Genomic DNA, 20,828 nt, shown 5'->3' on the forward strand with positions numbered 1-20,828 from the left:
TGTGGCCTTTGATATAACGAGCTCTGTTGTATGTGGCAACTGATATTATGGATTGTGTTCTACATGGCCATTGCCATGATGGGCTCTGTTCTATATGGCCATTGTTATTATGGGCTCTTTTATTTTTGGTGTTTGATATGATGGCTTTGTTCTATATGGCATTAACTAATGCTGTGCTGCAGATGGGAGCTTACAGCAGCTTTAGTGCTTGCTAGTGTGTGTGTGTGTATGTATATATGTATATATATATGTATATATATATATATATATATATATATATATATATATATATATATATATATATATATATATATATATATATATATATATATATATATATATATATATTATGGTACACATTTACATATAGCACTTGTGCTGTGAGCTCTTGATGCTTGCAAAGTGACGGCTAGATGTAATTATTGGCTTTGACGGATCAGAAATGACTGCTTGTTTGTCACTTGCAGTAGAGAAACAATTTCAAGCCCTAGAAGTGGGCATATAAGGAGAAAGGGCTTTGTTGAGGAACATCAATGTATTTACTGTAACCGTTTCTGGCTTTCATTAGCTCGAACGCCAGACTGCTGTTCCCAGCGCGGAAGGCTGAGATCACTTGTAAATACCCTGGCCGGCTCTGTTGTTTGCTTGGGCTTTGCAGGAGCTTGATTGGAAAGGGAGCTTGGGTTAATGAATTTTACCTTCTATATTTAGAACAATGTTCCTTCAGTGCTTTAGTAATCGGACAGTCCAGATTTTCCTCTTACCTGCCCTTGCATGGTTGCTATGGCAACAGGAGGCTTTTATATGTAAAAAAAAAATCATGAGAGACACGAGGCTCACGTAGAAAGTGTCTGGAGGAAGAAGAGTTCTTGTTGCTCACGGCAATCATTTTGCGTGTTCTCTTTCATGGTTCCGCTGAGGGAGATGTTGATTGGTTGCTGTGGGTGAGAAGACATGCCTTCCCTTCATATTTATACATGAGGCTGTACAAGGGTTATGGCAAGCATGCATTTGTCAATTTTCTGTGAAAAACACAAAATGTTCCCCTGTGTAATGGAGATTAAGGGGGGTGTTTGTAGTCCAAACCAGGAGAACAACCTAGGGCAGGGGTCTTCAAACTATGGCACTCCAGTTGTTCAAGAACTACAATTCCCATCATGCCTTGTCATGTCTGTGCATGTCAGAGTTTTACAATGCCTCATGGGATGAGTAGTTCTGCAACAGCTGGAGGGCCGTAGTTTGAGGATCCCTGACCTAGGGTGACAACGTTGCTTCGCCGTAAATACAGTGCAGGGATTGAACATTGGATAGGAAAGGGTCTTACTAGCAGAATAAGCAGGGTAAGGCCCCTTTCACACTTGCCGCTCCGTCAGCGGACTCGGTTTTTCTCAGCGGGAGATCGATCAGCCAATCCCCCACTGAGCAGGCGGATGGCAGCTCTGTCTCTGCGCTGTGTGCGGAGACAGAGCTGTCAGGTCCCCACTCTTCTCTATAGGGAATCAAATGAGAATGGACCGCCTGTCTGTTCTCATCCGATCCACTAGATCAGGGGTCTTCAAACTATGGCCCTCCAGTTGTTCAGGAACTACAATTCCAATCATGTCTAGTCATATCTGTGAATGTCAGAGTTTTACAATGCCTCATGGGATGTGTAGTTCTGCAACAGCTGGAGGGCCGTAGTTTGAGGATCCCTGCACTAGACGGATAGAAAATAGGGTTTCCATCTGTTCGGACATGTCTCCGCTGACATCCCAAGCCCCATAGAGATGCATGGGGCATCCGTTCAGATCCGCCTGAAAAACTTTCAGGTGGATCTGAATGGTCCGCAAGTGTGAAAGGGGCATAAAGGGTTAGATTACCTCTACCAAAAAACTGCCTATGCAGATAAGGGGCGTCTGTAGATAAAAAGAAACCTTGCAGCTCTGATTATTTTAAATGTTGTCCTTCCTATAGGCCCATAAGTCATGAAGCCTGACTGGAATACTCCCAAGATGTTGCTAAGTGAGGCCTAGTCATTACTGCTCACCTCCTCCACAACTGGAGTTCTCAAATGCTGAGCTCAGAGCTACCTTATCGAGGGGGTGAGAGCTCATGTGAGGGTATTTTATGAATCAGAGAAAAAGCTCACTCCTGTGATGGTGGAGGTGAGCAGTAATGACTAGGCCTCACTTAGCAACGTCCTCACAATGCCCTGGGAGTAATCCATTTAGAAGGTATGTAAATGGCTTACTCCTATAGGGCGTTATTCAACTTTAGTTAAAGCTGCACAGTTTGTTTTTATCTATAGACACCCCTTACCTGCATAGGCAGTTTTTTTTGTAAAGGTTAACTAACCCTTTAAAGCAGGGTTTCTCAACCAGGGTTAAATCTAGGGTTCCTCCAAAGGTTGCTAGGAGTTCCTTGAGCAAAGAGCAATTTCTACCGCTTAGGTAAGTTTTCACTGACACCATTGACCTCCTATTAGAACCGGTGTTGTAAAATTTTGTCGGACCCGTGAAAAAATCGGACCTCGTCACTTCCGGTGACAGAGCATCACAAAACAGCGGATGGGAGTCGTCCGTGCGCATGCGCAGAAGACATTTTTCGAGGTTTGGCAAAATTATAACAGAGAGCGGACAGCTGATTGAGAGGAGGCGGGGCTGAGGTGCGACGGAGGACGGAGGACACATATGCAGAGCTGGCGGAGGAGGCGGGACGGAGGTGCGGCCGTGTAATATATGCAGGACTTTAGCGACTCCTTGTTTTATTATCTTTAGCAATTATCGTATTATTTATCCTTAGGATTTCATTACATTTAGTATTTCTTATTTTGTATTATATAAATAGTAAATGTAATGAAATCCTAAGGATAAATAATACGATAATTGCTAAAGATAATAAAACAAGGAGTCGCTTAAGTCCTGCATATATTACACGGCCGCACCTCCGTCCTGCCTCCTCTCCCGCCTCCTCTATTCAGCTCTGCAGATGACGCGGCGGTGTCTTCCGTCCCACCTCAGCCCCGCCTCCTCTCATTCAGCTGCCCGCTATGTGTTATAAGTTTACCAAACCAAGATAATGTCTTGTGCGCATGCGCACTTGAGACTCCTATCACCGGAAGTGACTAGGTCCGATTTTTTTTCACGGGTCCGAGAAAATTTTAGAACACCGGTCCTGTACTACTCAATGGACCCGACGGTGCACGACTTGCCAGGCTGACCAAGTCACCTGGCAAGTCGTAATAGTGTTAACCGGCTCTAAGGACTGGTAGGCTGCCATATATTAACCACTTTACCTCCGCTCACATGGAGGCTACTGCGGCAAAGTGCCGCGATCCCGTCCAGCGACGTAGACCTACGTCGCTGGACTCCGCCCCTTGTGGGCGGCGCTCGCGCGCCGCCGGAGGCTCGCGTGCCGCCGGAGGCTCGCTCCCGCTGTGTTCATTCACAGCGGGAGTCGGGCCAGCGGAGGAGCAGCGGCAATCGTCGGGGATCGAGTCTGGAGATCCGCCCGCTGTGTGTAAACACAGCGGGCGGATCTCCATAGTGACAGGGACTGACAGATCGGAGTGTTCAGCATAGCTGGACATCCGATCTGTCCTTCTGTCACACAGTCACCTCCCCCCCCCCACACGTCAGTAAGCACCAGGCATACATTAACCCCTCCCTCTCCAATAAAATTAACCCCTTCCCTGCCAGTATCATTTTTACAGTAACAGTGCATATATATAGCACTGATTACTGTAGAAATGTCACTGGTACCCCCAAAAGTGTCAAAAATGTCAGTCAAGGGTCCGATCTGTCCGCCGCAATGTCGCAGTCCCACAAAAAAAATCGCAGATCACCGCCATTACGCGTTAAAAAAAAAACACCAAAAATGACAGAAATCTTTCCCTTAGTTAGTAAACGAATAACTTTTGCGCAAACCAATCAAAATACGCTTATTGCGATTTTTTTTTTTTTTTACTAAACATAGGTAGCAGAAAACAAATTGGCCAAAAATTTAAAAAAATTTGATTTTTACATTTTTTTTGGGGGGGAATTTCATATAAAAAAATGTGAAAAATATTGTTATTTTTTCAAAATAAACGCTCTTTTTTTGTTTATAGCGCAAAAAGTAAAAATCGCACTGGTGATCAAATACCACCAAAAGAAAGCTCTGTTTGTGGGAAAAAAAGGACGTAAATTTCGTTTGGGTACAGCGTCGCACGACCGCGCAATTGTCAGTTAAATTCGCACAGCGCCGAATCGCAAAAAGTGGCCTGGACGGAAGACAGCAAAATCCTCCGGTGGTAAAGTGGTTAAACTTTTGTTTTAGGGTTTAGATTTGCTTTACATTTTTAGCTGGTAAAACTAAAATGCAATTGAAACCATAGGTTTTAAATTGCTAGGAATAAAATCTCCAACTGTCACTGGTTGGATCAACTTTCTTTTGATTGCAAAAACACCTCAAGGGGGAAGCCAACCTCCACCAACTTTTTCAGTTGTCACCATGAAACAAAATGTTTTACTTTGGGACTTTTGATCACTTTTGTGATAGAAAGTTTGTAGGTCAGGGGTCTCCAAAAGTTTAAAAGGGTAAACCCTTTTAACCTCTTGACAACAGCTATCTATTTTTTTTTTTTTTTTACAGGAATGTCCCTTTAACTGTGTTGTATATTTTTGTTCTGTGAGAAGGGAGGTAGTCGATGAATCAACTCATAAAACGCAACACCTTCATGAAACTGGCAACCTCAATATGTGTGAATTTCCTCTTCACAGGTTTATGAACCACAGAGCCCCGGCCAACAGCCGCTACAAACCAACTTGCTACGAACATGCTGCCAACTGCTACACACATGCAGTAAGTACATTCCTGAACCTCACATAGTGCTTACAGGGGGGGGGGGGGGGGTGATATAACTTTCATTCAGCAAAAGTGATACTGGTTGAAGGAAAATTGACAAGTGTATTGTTTTTGTGTTGATGATTTGACATTTTTCAGAAATGCCACAATGTTTCTATTATCTTGTATTGCCCCCCCCCCAAAAAAAAAAAAAGAAAAAAAAACTGGTGCGCCTTTCTGATTTTTAGTTTACCTTAAAAAATAAATAAAATAAAAAAAACTGCCCTACTGCAACTCTCCAGGCCATTGAGAGCACTTCAGTTGCCATAAAGCAATATTAAACCCCAAAAAAGCAGCTTAACTTGAACCACTTAAGGACTGGAAGGTTTTACCCCCTTAATGACCAGGCCATTTTTTTTTTGCAATTTGGCACTGCGTTACTTTTAACAATTGCGTGGTCGTGCGACGCTGTACCCAAATAAAATTGATGTCCTTTTTTTACCCACAAATGCAGCTTTCTTTTGGTGGTATTTGATCACCCATGCGTTTTTTTTTTTTTTTGCGCTATAAACTAAAAAAAAAAAAAAATGACAGTTCTGAAAAAAAAAAAAAAATAATTTTTTACTTTCTGCTATATAACGTTTCCAAAAAAAAAATCAAATTTTTTCATCATTTTAGGCCAATTTGTATTCTGCTACATATTTTGTTAAAAGAAAATCCCAATAAGCGTATTTTGATTGGTTTGCGCAAAAGTTATCGCGTCTAAAAACCAGGGGAAAGATTTTGTCTTTTTTTTTAACTAGTAATGGCGGCGATCTGCGATTTTTTTTTTTTTTTTTTTTTTTTTTTTTTTTTTTTTTTTTGCGGGACTGCGATATTGCAGTGGACAGATCGGACCCCTAACTGACATTTTTGACACTTTTGGGGGGACCAGTGACATTACTACAGTAATATGCACTGTTACTGTAATAATGACACTGGCAGGGAAGGGGTTAACCCAGGGGCAATCAAAAGGTTAAGTGTGAGCCTAGGGGGTGTTTTCTAACTTTGAGGGGGGTGGGCTTATTGGATCAACAGAGGGACCTGTTTTCCTAAATAGGGTGAACACAGGAGCCCTGTGATGATAACTGACAGAACCACGGTCTGCCGTGTTTACAACGGCAGACCGCCCTTCTGTCTTCCCAGGGAGTGATCGCTACGCCGGCCTCACAGATCGCGAAAATCCAATAGCAAAATGTTTACATCAATGAGACCAACCATTTAACTGGCAGGGGTGATTAAAGTGTTAAAATCCAGGAGCCTGCATTCACTATATATGGTCTCTCACAGTACACAGAACATGGAAATGCAATTATTTTAGTAAATATAAACTGCTAGGTTTTATATCTCAATGTTACAATATGTTACTATCGCAATTTCATAAAGGCCATCCTAGTAAAGCGACTTCGAGGTGGGAGAATGATTTTGGGCCAATATCAGCTGAGCAATGGGAAGAAGCATATCAGGTGGTGGGTACTTGCTCTTTAAATGCAACACAGAAGTTGTCACAGCTGTATATTCTTTTACGTGCTCACTATACTCCCCTGAAGCTGAGCAAAATGGGATATGGTACGGAGCCACGCTGTTCTAGGTGCAAAAGAGACCATGGGGACTTGATCCATCTGCTATGGAGGTGTCCCAAACTCCACCTGTACTGGAGCCAAATCATAAGTACACTAAACATGGTATTTAACCACTTAAGCCCCAGAAGATTTCACCCCCTTCCTGACCAGTCGGTTTTTTGCGTTTTTTTTTTTTTTACTGCGTGACTTTAACTGACAATTGCGCGGTCGTGCGACGCTGTACCTAAACGAATTTGACGTTTTTTCCCACAAACAGAGCTTTCTTTTGGTGCTATTTGATCACCTGTGCGATTTTTTACTTTTTGCGCTATAAACAAAAAAAGCGTAAATTTTGCAAAAATAACAATATTTTTCAAATTTTTTTTATATGAAATTCCCCCCCAAAAAAATGTCAAAATCAAAATTTTTTAACATTTTTGGCCAATTTGTTTTCTGCTACATATGTTTGGTAAAAAAAAAAATCGCAAAAATCATATTTTGATTGGTTTACGCAAAAGTTATTGCGTTTTACTAACTAAGGGAAAGATTTTTGTCATTTTTGGTGTTTTTTTTTTTTTTAACGCGTAATGTCGGCGATCTGCGATTTTTTTTTTTTTGCGGTATGGCGGAGGACAGATCGGACCCTTGACTGACATTTTTGACACTTTTGGGGTTACCAGTGACATTACTGCAGTAATCAGTGCTATACATATGCACTGTTACTGCAAAATGACACTGGCAGGGAAGGGGTTAACTTTATTGGGGAAGGAGGGGTTAAGTGTGTCCCTAGGGGCGTGCTTTTTACTGTGATTGGACATGGCTACTAGTGTAGGAACAGTGATCAACGGTCCTACATAGTAGAACCGTATGATCACCATTCCTACACAGGGGAGAATGACAGGCGGCTTGTTTACATTAGCCGCCTGCCTTTCTCCCTCTCCACCGATGATCGCCAAGTGACCTACGGACATCGGGTCCGCCGGGCACACGCACTGACTTCCCAGGAAACGAGCCAGGGCGGGCGCGCACCTCCGCGGGCGCGCGCTCACCCGCTATTGGCTCACAAGGAAGTGACAGGCTAGTGACGTGTATGTATACGTCACTTTGCCTGGCTGGGGCTGACCACCGCCGTATATAGTCGTGCGGCGGTCAGCAACCGGTTAAAGTAAAAAATCCCAATAGACCCAAAATGTTGTCTACTAAACATCCTAGAAGGTGCTATTTAGGAGGAGTACCCCAGGACAACGGTCGGAAGGGCCCTTTTCCATGCCCGGAAGTTAATTCTAGTAATGTGGAAATTCGCTGATCCCCCCCCCCACACATAAATCATTGGTGTCAAATATGGGAAAAGCACTACTTTTAGAAGGTCACATCTACACAAGACGTGGCTGTCAGGGTAAATTTGAAAAGCTGTGGGGCCCATGGTTGGCTACACCTGGACTTAGTCCACGGGAATTGGTACTTCAAGGAGTGTTGGTATGACCGAATAAACCATAGAAAATGAAGATATGTCTTTACCAGTTGCGTATTGGTTGGGTTGAATTACAATAGTATAATTTCTGATAGATATGTAATGGTCTGAACATATATAGATACCAATATTTGTATGACTTCTATGCCGACAAATGTAACCAAAAAAAAAAAAAAGGGGGTGCCACTGTATTGCAGTGTTAATTTTGGCAGCAAATTTCAATTTAGTTTTAGTCTTAGTCTTAGGACTAAAATGGCATTTTAGTTTTAGTCCCATTTTAGTCTTCTGCAAGTGTTTTTAGTTTTAGTCGTATTTAGTCAACTAAAACTCCTGTAAATTTTAGTCGACTAAAACGTCCTACATTTTAGTCGACTAAAACGTCCTACATTTTAGTCGACTAAAACGTCCTACATTTTAGTCGACTAAAACGTCCTACATTTTAGTCGACTAAAACGTCCTACATTTTAGTCGACTAAAACGTCCTACATTTTAGTCGACTAAAACGTCCTACATTTTAGTCGACTAAAACGTCCTACATTTTAGTCGACTAAAACGTCCTACATTTTAGTCGACTAAAACGTCCTACATTTTAGTCGACTAAAACGTCCTACATTTTAGTCGACTAAAACGTCCTACATTTTAGTCGACTAAAACGTCCTACATTTTAGTCGACTAAAACGTCCTACATTTTAGTCGACTAAAACGTCCTACATTTTAGTCGACTAAAACGTCCTACATTTTAGTCGACTAAAACGTCCTACAATTTAGTCCACTAAAACGTCCTACATTTTAGTCCACTAAAACGTCCTACATTTTAGTCATCTATAATCGAATGGGTGTAGTTCAATTGTAATTTGTAATGCATTATTTAAGCATTTTTCTACAATTTCCAAACTCATTATATACTACTGCTGGAGTCCTGGAGTGAAAAATCGAATATGTTATTATTTATAGTATTAAGCTTTGAGCATGCACCAGTGTTAATTTTGGCAGCAAATTTCGATTTAGTTTTAGTTATAGTCTTTTGACTAAAATGCCATTTTAGTTTTAGTTGTAGTTTAGTCATCTGAATTGTTTTAGTTTTAGTCGTATTTTAGGCGACTAAAATTGGGTTAATTTAGTCGACGAAAACGTTTTAGTCGACGAAATTAACACTGCTGTATTGTACTGTATTGTTAGATTAAGGGTTTTAAATAATACATTTTTTTTTCAGATTAAAAAAAAAATTATATATATATATATATATATATATATATATATATATATATATATATATATATATATATATATATATAATATATTATACTGCTAAATACCTTTTCTCATCAGCAGTATATAGCAGTCTTGTGACTTCTGTCAGTGTCTGGTAAATGGTAAATCAGGACAATTCTCCCCTGATTGTCCTATGAGGCTGTAGGACCCCTGGCCCTCCTTCTGGACAGTGCTGATTGGCTCTGTGCTGATCACATGCACCCTCCCAAGAAAACAAAAGCAATACACACCAAACTGAGCGTGTACAGCATGCCCCTCTGTACTATCAGCAGACATATTGGGGACAGTGGAACAAGGGGAGAATTAAAGAAGACAGGATCAAACAGACGTTTTTCCACAATACGCTGGATTAACTCCTTATGTTCCCCAGTGAATATAACAAGCATGTTTTACTTAGAGCCATACAAAATAAATCGCACTGCACAGACATCGCATGTGATTTGCACAGGAATGCGGTGTGAGTCCGGTGCGAATCACATGCGATGTGCCGGATCGTAGCAGTGTGACCTTAGGTTTAAAATTATTTGAAAGGATTCTGGCAGATGGGCCGGGCTGAGCGCAGGATTGAGACCCCTACAACAAAGTACAACTATATCAGAGAGGCACACAGGGGAAGCTTTTCTGATTTAATGAATAGTTTCCTAGCAAAACAGCTGTATACACATTATAACATCGTAGTATATCTGCTTGTGAAGGGCAAAAAAAAAGGGGGTAATGTATGAAACAAAATATGTGCATATGTGCTATAGTGCCTGTATATCAGAAATACCCATAATATGCAAACACTGCAACTGGTAGCCCCATTTTTTTTAAATTGCAGGCTTGCAAACGGTAGTAGAATGTATTTGTTTTGTGCTTTCTCGTAAGTTTCTCATAAAGTTTTACTTGCACTTAGCTGTGGGGAGACTCTTGGCTCTGCGCCATACCAGAAGTAGAAAAGTAAAAAAAAAAAACGTTGTGAGATCGACCTTTTTGACTAGAAACTTTCCCAAGTACTTTGTGTGTTAAAGGTTAACATGTTCTTTAGCAAATGCAATGCATTTTTGTGTAAAGCTAGGCAGCAACTGAGACCAAACAGTAACCGGCCAATAAAATCTAAGAAACACCGCAACTAGCCAAAAAGCGTTAGGGGCATACAGGTGGAGGTTTGGACTAGGGATCGACCGATTATTGGCAAAGCCGATATATCAGGGGGCCGATATGCACTTTCCCTGATATATCGGAATCGGCCCCGGAGGTTACCGATATTGCCGATATTTAGGGAAAGTGCTTGTACCGGAGTGATGCCTGCAGCTAGAGGCATCAACCCGGGACCGGCGTCCATAGCCGACGATCGGCTGTCTTGTAATGACAACCGATGCGACTGAGAAGCCGTTTGGCTGTCATTACAAGGAGCGGGAGGGGACTCCCCCCTCCCCCTCCCGCTGCCTTCTGTGGCTCGCCCGGGTCTCCCGTCCCAGCGGGAGACCCAGGCAACCAGCCTGCACTGCCCCCGAAGAGAAGACCTGATCAAAGCCGCATTTGGCTCTGATCGGGTCTCCATGTAAAAACCCGGAAGTGATGTCATAACATAACTTCCGGGTACTCTGCGCCAAATAAAAAAAAAATTACAGCATTCAAAACAGCCACACTTGGCGTTTTGAATGCTTTTAAGTGCAGAGGAAGGGTTTGGGGTCTTTTTAGACCCCAAGATCCTTCCATAAGAGTACCTGCCAAATAAAAATAAGAGTACATTTTTTTTTTTTTTAATGTACGAAAAGATCGGCCGATACCGATATGCAATGACCAAAATATCGGTATCGGCAAAAGAAAAAAAACGATATCGGTCGATCACTAGTTTGGACCATACACCACCTAGATCAGCATATTTCTGTGGCAGGTATGGCCAGGTGTTTCAATCAGCTGCAGAAAGGAAGCTTGCACATCAATGACAGGCTGACGCTGTCTGCAGCTGCCCACACATTAGTGATCACGTTTGGTTAAAGAGGAACTCCAGGCACCCTTTATAAAGAATAAAATTCAGCAGCTACAAAAAGTGTAGCTGCTGACTTTTAAAAAAACAGCCACACACCTGTCCCACGGTCCAGCGGTGAGCTCACCCCAGCCGTCTTCTTCCACCGTCCTTCTTTGGCGGCGCCAGCACCTTCACTTTTGGCACTTTTCCACTGCAAGTACCGGCTCAGCTCCACTCGGCCCTGCTTGGCTCTGTTTGGTTTTCCACTGCATGGTACCGCATAGTACGGTGTTGGAACGGTTCGGTACGGTTTGGTACTGTTTGCTTTTCCACTAAAGTAAGTGGGTGGGATAACAACGATTCTCTGACCAATCAGTGGCTAGTAGTGACAAATAGTCAAGGCTGCATGCAAAGGATTCTGGGATATGGTACCGGTACGGCCCTCTTGGAACCACAACTGAGGTGGTACTGTTTAAGTGAGCCGTACCGTTCAGTTCCATGTAGTGGAAAAGCGCCACCGTGCCGAACCGATCCAACACCGTACCATGCGGTACGATGCAGTGGAAAAGCGTAAAAGCGAGCCGAATCGTTCGGTTCCATGCAAGTGAAATGCGCCATATGAGCACCCGACTGTGACAGCTTGCGACTTTGCAGCCGGGCACCCACTGGGCATATGCGGGTCGCGCGGAGCATCCTGTATTGGTGGATGCAGTCTTCAGTGTCCCAGAAGACTGCAGGGGGGAGAGAGAAAGAAGAACCTCCATTCTGTCAAAATCAGGTACCTGCCCCCCCCTGCTCTTCAAAAGTGACAATTGTGCAAGAGGAGCGGGGAACGAGTCCTTAAAGTGAAACTTCCCCCTTTGGGTGGAGTTCCGCTTTAAGAACAAATTTGCGCCACTGAGTGCAACACGGTTTGCTTCGAGGGGCGCACATCTATCCCTAGCAATGGGTATTTGCTCCATGTGCCAATATACATGCAGACAATTTTAGTCTGTCGATGATTTGTACAGGCTTCCTGTCCGTGGCTGATCAGAAACACTTGGTCATACCCACGGCAGAAATATGCCAACCAGTGGTGTGCCGCCCTAATTGGTTGCATGCATGATCCCTGATTCTTTTTATTAATGTAATTTCAACCCCTTCCCAACCAGCCCCTTTTAGGCTCCTTTAAGAGGGGGTGGACACTGTCAAGCAGATCCGCCTGCTCCGCGGGGGATCTCTACGCTGATCCCCACTGAGCAGGCGGATGACAGGTCTGTGTCTGCTCCGCTTAGGCAGAGCGGACAGGGACACAGCCCGCTGTTCTCTTTGGTGCTACCGGACTGAAACAGACTGCCTGTTTGTTTCCATTTGACTGTCATCCAATCCGATCCACCAGACGGATGGGGAACGGATCCCCATCCGTCTGTTTTAGCGGACAGGATCAAATCGGAAACCTGGCTGGTGTCCGCTGACATCCGCCGCTCCATATAGAGCTATAGATGGTTTAATCGGGTCTGCCTGAAAAATGGACGGGCGGACCTGATCGGTCCCTCAGTGTGAAAGGGCTGAAAAACAACAGAAAGAGGGCACAGCAATGTGGCGCATTACTGTTTTAATCATCATTTATTGTTTCATAAAAGCAATTATTTTACTCGTAAGCAACTGCGTTTACAAGTGCATCAATATATTAATTTCTTAGTCCCAGATGCCAAAATTGTTGCACTTGTTCCCTAACATGGGCAGAAGCCATCCAGGTCCAATATGATTGACGTGTTTCAAGGGGTAACCCCTCTTCATCAGAGGTAGAGTCCCTTTTAGGAGGAACTTTACGCCAAGGGGCAGACAGGACTGGCCAATGATATGACCACAGTGATTGGCGAATACCAATTTCTCTTACGTCCTCCGACAGTCGCCGCCCCTCATATAGTGTTCACCAATGGGTATTGACTTCCGCTCCGCAGGAGTAGCTAGGCATAAGACTTGTTAGAAACAAAAGCTTTCAGCATAGACACACCCATGGGGGCTGTCCCACTGGTCAATACCCCCCCTGCAGTAAGCCATCCTAACTCAGTTTGTCTCTGCCTAGCGTTAGGAGTAGATAGGCTTCCCTGTGCTGGGGCTACAGTCTCAGCCTTCTAATCTTTTCTTATGATTTTTCTTTGCAAGAATGCCAGTTTTTTCTTTGCTTTATTAGCTGTTTATTTTGTCAGCTTTAGTTTTAGTCGGACCTTCGGATGGATCCCCAGACGTGAATCTGTTCGCGTCTCGGCTAAACCACAAGGTGGAAAGGTTTGTGGCAAGAACGCGCGATCCTCTGGTGGACGCCTTGGATGCGCTGGTGGCCCCTTGGCATCAGTATCGTCTGATGTATGCCTTTCCTCCGATTCAGTTGTTATCCAGGTTCCTTCGCAGGTTGGCCTCGGAACCGAACTTGGTGATTCTAGTGGCACCAGACTGGCCATGCCGGCCCTGATACTCGGACATCGTTCACTTAGCGGTCGGGCCTCCTTGGCGGCTGCCGATGCGGGAAGATCTATTGTCTCAGGGACCGATCTTCCATCCTGCTTTACAGTCGCTTGCTTTAGCGGCATGGCTGTTGAAAGCCAGGTCCTGAGAAACAGGGTTCTCTCCCCAGAGGTCATTCCTACTTTAATCGAGGCTAGAAAAGCCTCGTCTGGTAAGATTTATTACCGTACCTGGAAAGCTTATTTTGCTTGGTGCGAGTCCAGGGGGTTTTCTCCTCGCTCATACTCGGTGACGAGAGTGTTGGCTTTCCTCCAGACTGGTTTGGACCAGCGCCTGGCGCTGGCCACGATTAAGGGCCAGGTATCTGCACTGGCTGTTCTTTTTCAACGCCCTGTGGCATCTCATTCCTAAATTCGCACCTTCATTCAAGGTGTGTGACATTTGGCCCCTCCCCGGGACTTGAACTTGGTTCTGTCCGTGTTACAGCGTCCTCCCTTTGAAAACATCCGGGAGATATCGTTGCCTCTGCTGTCTAAGAAGGTTGCCTTTCTAGTGACGATCACTTCGGCTCGCAGGGTGTCGGATTTGGCGGCGTTGTCTTGCCGCTCTCCTTACCTGGTGGTTCATAAAGATAAGGTGGTCTTGCGACCTAATTCGTCATTTCTCCCTAAGGTGGTGTCTGACTTTCACCTTAATGAGGACATTGTGTTGCTTTCGCTCTGTGCGAAGCCTAAGCATCCTAAGGAGGTTGCGTTGCATTCCTTGGATGTTGTCAGGGCGATCAGGGTTTACCTGTCATCCACTGAATCCTTTCGGAAATCAGATTCCCTCTTTGTCCTTCCTGAGGGACCTCGGAAGGGCCTGGCTGCGTCTGCGGCGACCATTGCCAAATGTATCAGACGGACGATTGTCCAGGCCTATGCTTTGAAGGAACGGGTTCCACCCTTCCCTGTTAAGGCGCACTCTACCAGATCGATGAGTACGTCCTGGCCTACCGGCATCAGGCCTCGGTGGCCCAGGTGTGCAAGGCTGCGACTTGGTCGTCGGTGTACACTTTTTCAAAATTCTATAAGGTTGATGTTCTGGCGTCAGCTGATGCCTCCTTTGGCCGAAAAGTTCTCAGTGTGGCAGTGCCATAGGGGACCCTTGTTTTTTTGTGGGTCTCTGGCTGTTGGGGTGTTTATCCCCTTGGTTATTTGCTTTCCTGGGTGTTGCTCCCGTTGAGCCTTTTTTTCTGTTGCCCAGAAGGTTCTCTTACTGTGTGTGTAAGTGTCATGGTCTTACCTTCTTGCTGTTCTCCTTCGTTTGACATGTGCTGGCGGCCATCTTGGTTTCTGGGTTTCTTGTAGCCTCCCACCCTGCGGCTCCTCCTTCCCACTGGGAGGAGCTGGATGCCTAGCTTATATATATATATATAGGAGGTCTGTGGCTTCAGTTCCCTGCTTGGTCCTCCTGTGTTCACATGCTACTAAGACTGCTGCTACTTCTGGTTCCTGTTCCTGGCTTCGTCTGACTACCCTGTTGGTTCCTGATCCTGGCTTCGTCTGACTACCCTGTTGGTTCCTGATCCTGGCTTCGTCTGACTACCCTGCTGGTTCCTGACCCCTGGCTTCGCAAAGACTCTGCATCGGTTTCGCCATCCGTTTGGACTTTTGCTTTATAGCTTGTTTTTCAATAAAGCTGTCTTATTTTCACTTATCCGTTGTTGTACGTCTGGTTCATGGTTCCGTGACATTAGGACCAAGCCATGAATTCTGACGGTACAGGGCCATCCTCGCTACCCACGCTGGTTGCCAGACTTGATCAGCAGGATCACCTGTTGGGTCGGTTCGCCGTGGCGTTGCAAACCCTGCTTGAACGCACGGTACCACAGGCCACGAATTCTGACGGTACAGGGCCATCCTCACTACCCACGCTGGTTGCCAGACTTGATCAGCAGGATCACCTGTTGGGTCAGTTCGCCGTGGCGTTGCAAACCCTGCTTGAACGCACGGTTCATTTCGCTCCCGTTGCCGATGGGTCGGTTGTCGCTCCTGGGTCCGCTCCTACTGCCGCTCCGGTTGTTGCGCCAGAGTCTACCCCGACACCTGTTGTTGCGCCCGCGGTGTTTCGGGGTATGTCCGGTTCTGCCCCCCTTCCACAGCGCTTTGGGGGAGAGCCAACTCAGTGCCGAGGTTTCCTTAACCAGGTGGGCATTTATTTTGAGTTGCTGCCACATGCCTTTCCTACTGAGAGATCAAAGGTGGGCTTCTTAATCTCGCTGCTCTCGGACAAGGCCTTGGCCTGGGCCAGCCCTTTATGGGAGAACAACAATCCGGTGGTTGCCGAGTTTTCCGGTTTTGTTGCTTCTCTTCGGAAGGTATTCGATGTGCCGGCTCGTGCTGCCTCTGCTGCGAAGCTCCTTATGTCCATCAGACAGGGTTCACGATCCGTAGCTGAATACGCCATTGAGTTTCGTACCCTGGCAGCAGAGGTGGCCTGGAATAATGAGGCTCTGGTCGCTGCTTTCTCTCATGGTCTCTCGGATGCCTTGAAGGATGAGGTTGCAGCTAAGGACCTACCAGTGGAGCTCGAGTCTCTTATTTCTTTCCTGATTTTGATTGACACCAGACTTAGGGAGAGACCTTCCTTTAAGGAGAGTCTGCGGAGGCCTCCTAACAGATTGGCGCCTACCTTTGTTGTCCCACCCATGCCTCCCTCTCCTCCCACGCCTCCTGGGGATGACTTGTCTGGGGGTGAACCCATGCAGCTGGGGTTTGCTCGCCTGTCCGAGGGGGAGAGGGTACTCCGGAGACGCGAGGGCCGATGCATGTACTGTGGTCTCGTGGGCATTTTCGGTTGGCATGTCCGAACCGTCCAGGGAAACGCTCGCACCTGAGATCCTGTCGGGGGCAGATCTTGGGTGGAGTCTCCTCGTCCCCGGTTTCCCGTGTTGACAAACCACTGATCACTGTTGTCCTTTCCTGGGTCGGGGGCTCGGTGACGACCCAGGCGTTGGTGGACTCTGGTGCTGGTGGTTTGTTCATTGATAGTGTGTTCGCTGCCGCCAATTCCATTCCTCTGCAGGCTCGAGGTTCTCCTCTGGCTCTTGAGGCGATAGACGGCAGACCCCTTCTGCCGCCACACGTGACTCATGAGACCCTTCCAGTGGGGTTAGCCATTGGTGCCGTCCACAGAGAGTCGGTCTGCTTCCAGGTTATTTCGTCTCCACACTACTCGGTGGTCTTGGGGTACCCCTGGCTCCAGAAGCATAATCCGATTTTCGATTGGAGATCGGCCGAGATCCTCTCGTGGTCACCGCAGTGTGGGACTAGTTGCATCCATGGGCCTGTCAAGTTGCTGTGTACTTCCTCGGACTCTCTGTTGCCCCCTGAATACGAGGAGTACCGGGATGTATTCGATAAGGTGCGCGCGGTTGCCCTACCTCCGCACCGCCCATACGATTGTGCCATCGAGTTACAATCTGGTACCGTTCCTCCTCGTGGCAAAGTCTATCCACTGTCGGTAGCGGAGAATGAGGCCATGGAGGAGTACGTGAGGGAGGCGCTATCACGTGGACACATTCGCAAATCCTCGTCCCCGGCAGGGGCTGGATTTTTCTTTGTGAAAAAGAAGGGCGGTGAATTGAGGCCTTGCATCGATTACAGGGGTCTCAATCGCATCACGATCAAGAACGCTTACCCGATACCCTTGATTTCCGAGCTGTTCGATCGCCTTAAAGGGGCCACGGTCTTTACCAAACTCGACCTGAGGGCGGCATATAACCTCGTAAGGATCAAGGCGGGCGATGAGTGGAAGACCGCGTTTAACACCAGGACCGGTCATTATGAATCCTTGGTTATGCCCTTTGGGCTGTGCAATGCGCCCGCAGTCTTTCAGGAATTCATCAACGATGTTTTCCGTGACCTGTTGCAGCAGTGTGTGGTGGTCTACCTGGATGACATCTTGGTATATTCTGAGTCCATGGAGACCCACATTCTGGATGTCAAACGAGTGTTGCAACGGTTACGAGAGAACAAGCTGTTCGGTAAGCTTGAGAAATGCGAATTTCACCGATCCCAGGTAACCTTCTTAGGTTACATCATTTCCGCTGAGGGGTTCTCCATGGATCCTGAGAAGGTTTCGGCTGTCTTACAGTGGCCCCAGCCCAGTGGTCTTCGCTCCCTGCAGCGCTTTTTGGGCTTCGCCAATTATTATCGGAAGTTCATCAGGGACTTTTCCATGCTAGCCAAGCCTCTCACGGATCTGACCAGGAAGGGCAGTAATTCCCAGGTCTGGCCGCCCGAGGCCATCCGAGCTTTTGAGGCTCTAAAGTCCGCCTTTGTGTCGGCTCCGATTCTGTCGCATCCCAACCCTGGGTTGCCCTTTGTCCTCGAGGTGGACGCGTCTGAGACGGGAGTAGGCGCCCTTCTGTCTCAGCGTAGAACACCAGAGGGTCCTCTGCTTCCTTGTGGGTTTTACTCCCGGAAACTGTCTTCCGCGGAGTGCAACTACCAGATTGGTGACAGGGAGTTATTGGCCATCGTGCAGGCTCTTAAAGAATGGAGGCACTTGCTCGAGGGTTCGGTGGTTCCGGTCCTCATCCTGACGGACCACAAGAATCTGACCTACCTCTCTGAGGCCAAGAGATTGACACCACGTCAGGCCAGATGGGCTCTGTTCTTGTCACGTTTTAATTACGTGGTCTCCTACCTACCCGGTTCCAAGAACATCAGGGCTGATGCCTTATCACGGCAGTACTCCGACCTGTCCAGGGAGGAGTCGATTCCGACTTCGGTCATACCTCCGAATCAGATCCTGGCTGCCATTCGCACCAGCCTGACCTCTCCCCTGGGTGAGCAGATTTTGGCGGCTCAATCTGGTACTCCCTCTGGGAGACCCAACGGCAGATGTTTTGTGCCTGAGGAGTTGCGCACTCGGTTGTTGCGAACCTACCATAACTCCAAGACCGCGGGGCATCCTGGAAAGAATCAGCTGTCCTGGGCTGTTTCACGTCTGTTCTGGTGGCCTTCCCTACGTTCCGACATCGCCGCATATGTAGCGGCATGCTCCGATTGTGCCCAGAGTAAGTCCCCTCGGCACCTTCCGTTGGGCCTTCTGCAACCCTTAGCCACCGGGGAGTGCCCATGGTCACACCTGGGGATGGATTTCATTGTGGACCTCCCTGCATCCCGAGGCCATACGGTCATTCTCATGATTGTGGATCGGTTTTCCAAAATGTGTCACTGTGTTCCTCTCAAGAAGTTACCCTCTGCACAGGAGTTGGCCACGATTTTTGCCAGGGAGGTCTTCCGGTTGCACGGTTTGCCCAAGGAGATTGTGTCGGATCGGGGGAGTCAGTTTGTGTCCAGGTTCTGGCGCGCCTTTTGCTCCCAGTTGGGGATTCATCTCTCCTTCTCTTCGGCCTACCACCCTCAGTCCAATGGGGCCGCAGAACGATCCAATCAGGCCTTGGAGCAATTCCTTCGTTGCTATGTCTCCGATCACCAAGACAATTGGGTTGACCTCCTGCCTTGGGCTGAGTTTGCCAGGAACACGGCGGTGAACTCTTCCTCTGGGACGTCTCCCTTCATGGCCAACTATGGGTTCCAACCTGCCGTGTTACCGGAGGTATTCTCTCCCCAGGATATTCCGGCTGTGGAGGATCACCTTTCCGTCCTACGTGCTTCTTGGGTACAGATCCAGAAGTCCCTTGAGGTCTCTGCGCAGCGCCAGAGACTCCAGGCTGATCACAGACGAGCGCCTGCTCCTTCCTACCAGGCCGGAGACCGTGTATGGTTGTCCACCCGCAACCTCAACCTTCGAGTGCCCACTCCCAAGCTGGCGCCTCGCTTTGTTGGTCCCTTCCGAGTGCTTCGCAGGGTAAACCCGGTAGCCTATGCCCTTGCGCTTCCTCCTGGCATGCGGATCTCCAACGTGTTTCATGTCTCCCTGTTGAAGCCTCTGGTGTGTAATCGTTTCACTTCCTCGGTTCCTCGACCTCGTCCGGTCCGAGTGGGCAATCGTGAGGAGTATGAGGTGAGCAATATCCTGGACTCACGCCTGGTCCGCGGTCGGGTGCAGTTCTTGGTTCATTGGCGTGGTTATGGTCCAGAGGAGCGTTCCTGGGTTCCCTCCGCAGATGTCCATGCTCCTGCCTTGCTCCGAGCCTTCCACGCACGCTTCCCTCAGAAACCGTTCTTTACTCCGCGGAGGAGGGGCCCTTGAGGGGGAGGTACTGTCATGGTCTTACCTTCTTGCTGTTCTCCTTCGTTTGACATGTGCTGGCGGCCATCTTGGTTTCTGGGTTTCTTGTAGCCTCCCACCCTGCGGCTCCTCCTTCCCACTGGGAGGAGCTGGATGCCTAGCTCATATATATAGGAGGTCTGTGGCTTCAGTTCCCTGCTTGGTCCTCCTGTGTTCACATGCTACTAAGACTGCTGCTACTTCTGGTTCCTGTTCCTGGCTTCGTCTGACTACCCTGTTGGTTCCTGATCCTGGCTTCGTCTGACTACCCTGTTGGTTCCTGATCCTGGCTTCGTCTGACTACCCTGTTGGTTCCTGATCCTGGCTTCGTCTGACTACCCTGCTGGTTCCTGACCCCTGGCTTCGCAAAGACTCTGCATCGGTTTCGCCATCCGTTTGGACTTTTGCTTTATAGCTTGTTTTTCAATAAAGCTGTCTTATTTTCACTTATCCGTTGTTGTACGTCTGGTTCATGGTTCCGTGACAGTAAGGTTCCTTTCTCTGATGTGGGTACTGCGTTGCCTTTTCTACGGTTGCGTCTCCCACCCCTCATGTCTACACTGCTTTGGGACATCCCATTGGTGAAGACTATATGAGGGGCGGCGACTGTTGGAGGACGTAAGAGAAAACTGAATTTTTGTAAAATCTTACCGTAAAATTCCTTTCTCTGGGTCCTCGAACAGTCGCCGCCCCCGCCCCTCTTTTGGGGTTTTTTCTTGTACACTTACTGCTATGCTACCAAACTGAGTTGGGATGGCTTACTGCAGGGGGGGGTATTGACCAGTGGGACAGCCCCCATAGGTGTGTCTATGCTAAAAGCTTTTGTTTTTAACAAGTCTTATGCCTAGCTACTCCTGCGGAGCGGAAGTCAATACCCATTGGTGAAGACTATATGAGGGGCGGCGACTGTCGGAGGACCCAGAGAAAGGAATTTTACAGTAAGATTTTACAAAAATTCTGTTATTTCCATTGCATACGTTTCTGGATAAAGCTCAGGAGTAGCCGGTGCTGCAGCAACAGCCAGCTAGAGACTGGAGCCATTACAGGTCCGTGT

At 47.1% G+C, this 20,828-nt stretch overlaps 1 protein-coding gene across 2 annotated transcripts in view; it reads left to right on the forward strand.

Moving 5' to 3' along the window:
• The window catches only part of MMD (monocyte to macrophage differentiation associated), a 113,326-nt gene that overhangs the window by 46,963 nt on the left and 45,535 nt on the right, over positions 1-20,828 (forward strand). For both annotated transcript variants that reach the window (XM_082271758.1, XM_082271759.1), the window contains exon 2: positions 4,740-4,821. In XM_082271758.1, the coding sequence (XP_082127884.1) occupies positions 4,740-4,821 (82 nt within the window). The remainder of the gene's footprint in view (positions 1-4,739; positions 4,822-20,828) is intronic.

Source organism: Pelophylax lessonae (assembly GCF_965119305.1).
Source record: "Pelophylax lessonae genome assembly, chromosome: 11".
In the NCBI taxonomy this organism is placed as follows: domain Eukaryota; kingdom Metazoa; phylum Chordata; class Amphibia; order Anura; family Ranidae; genus Pelophylax; species Pelophylax lessonae.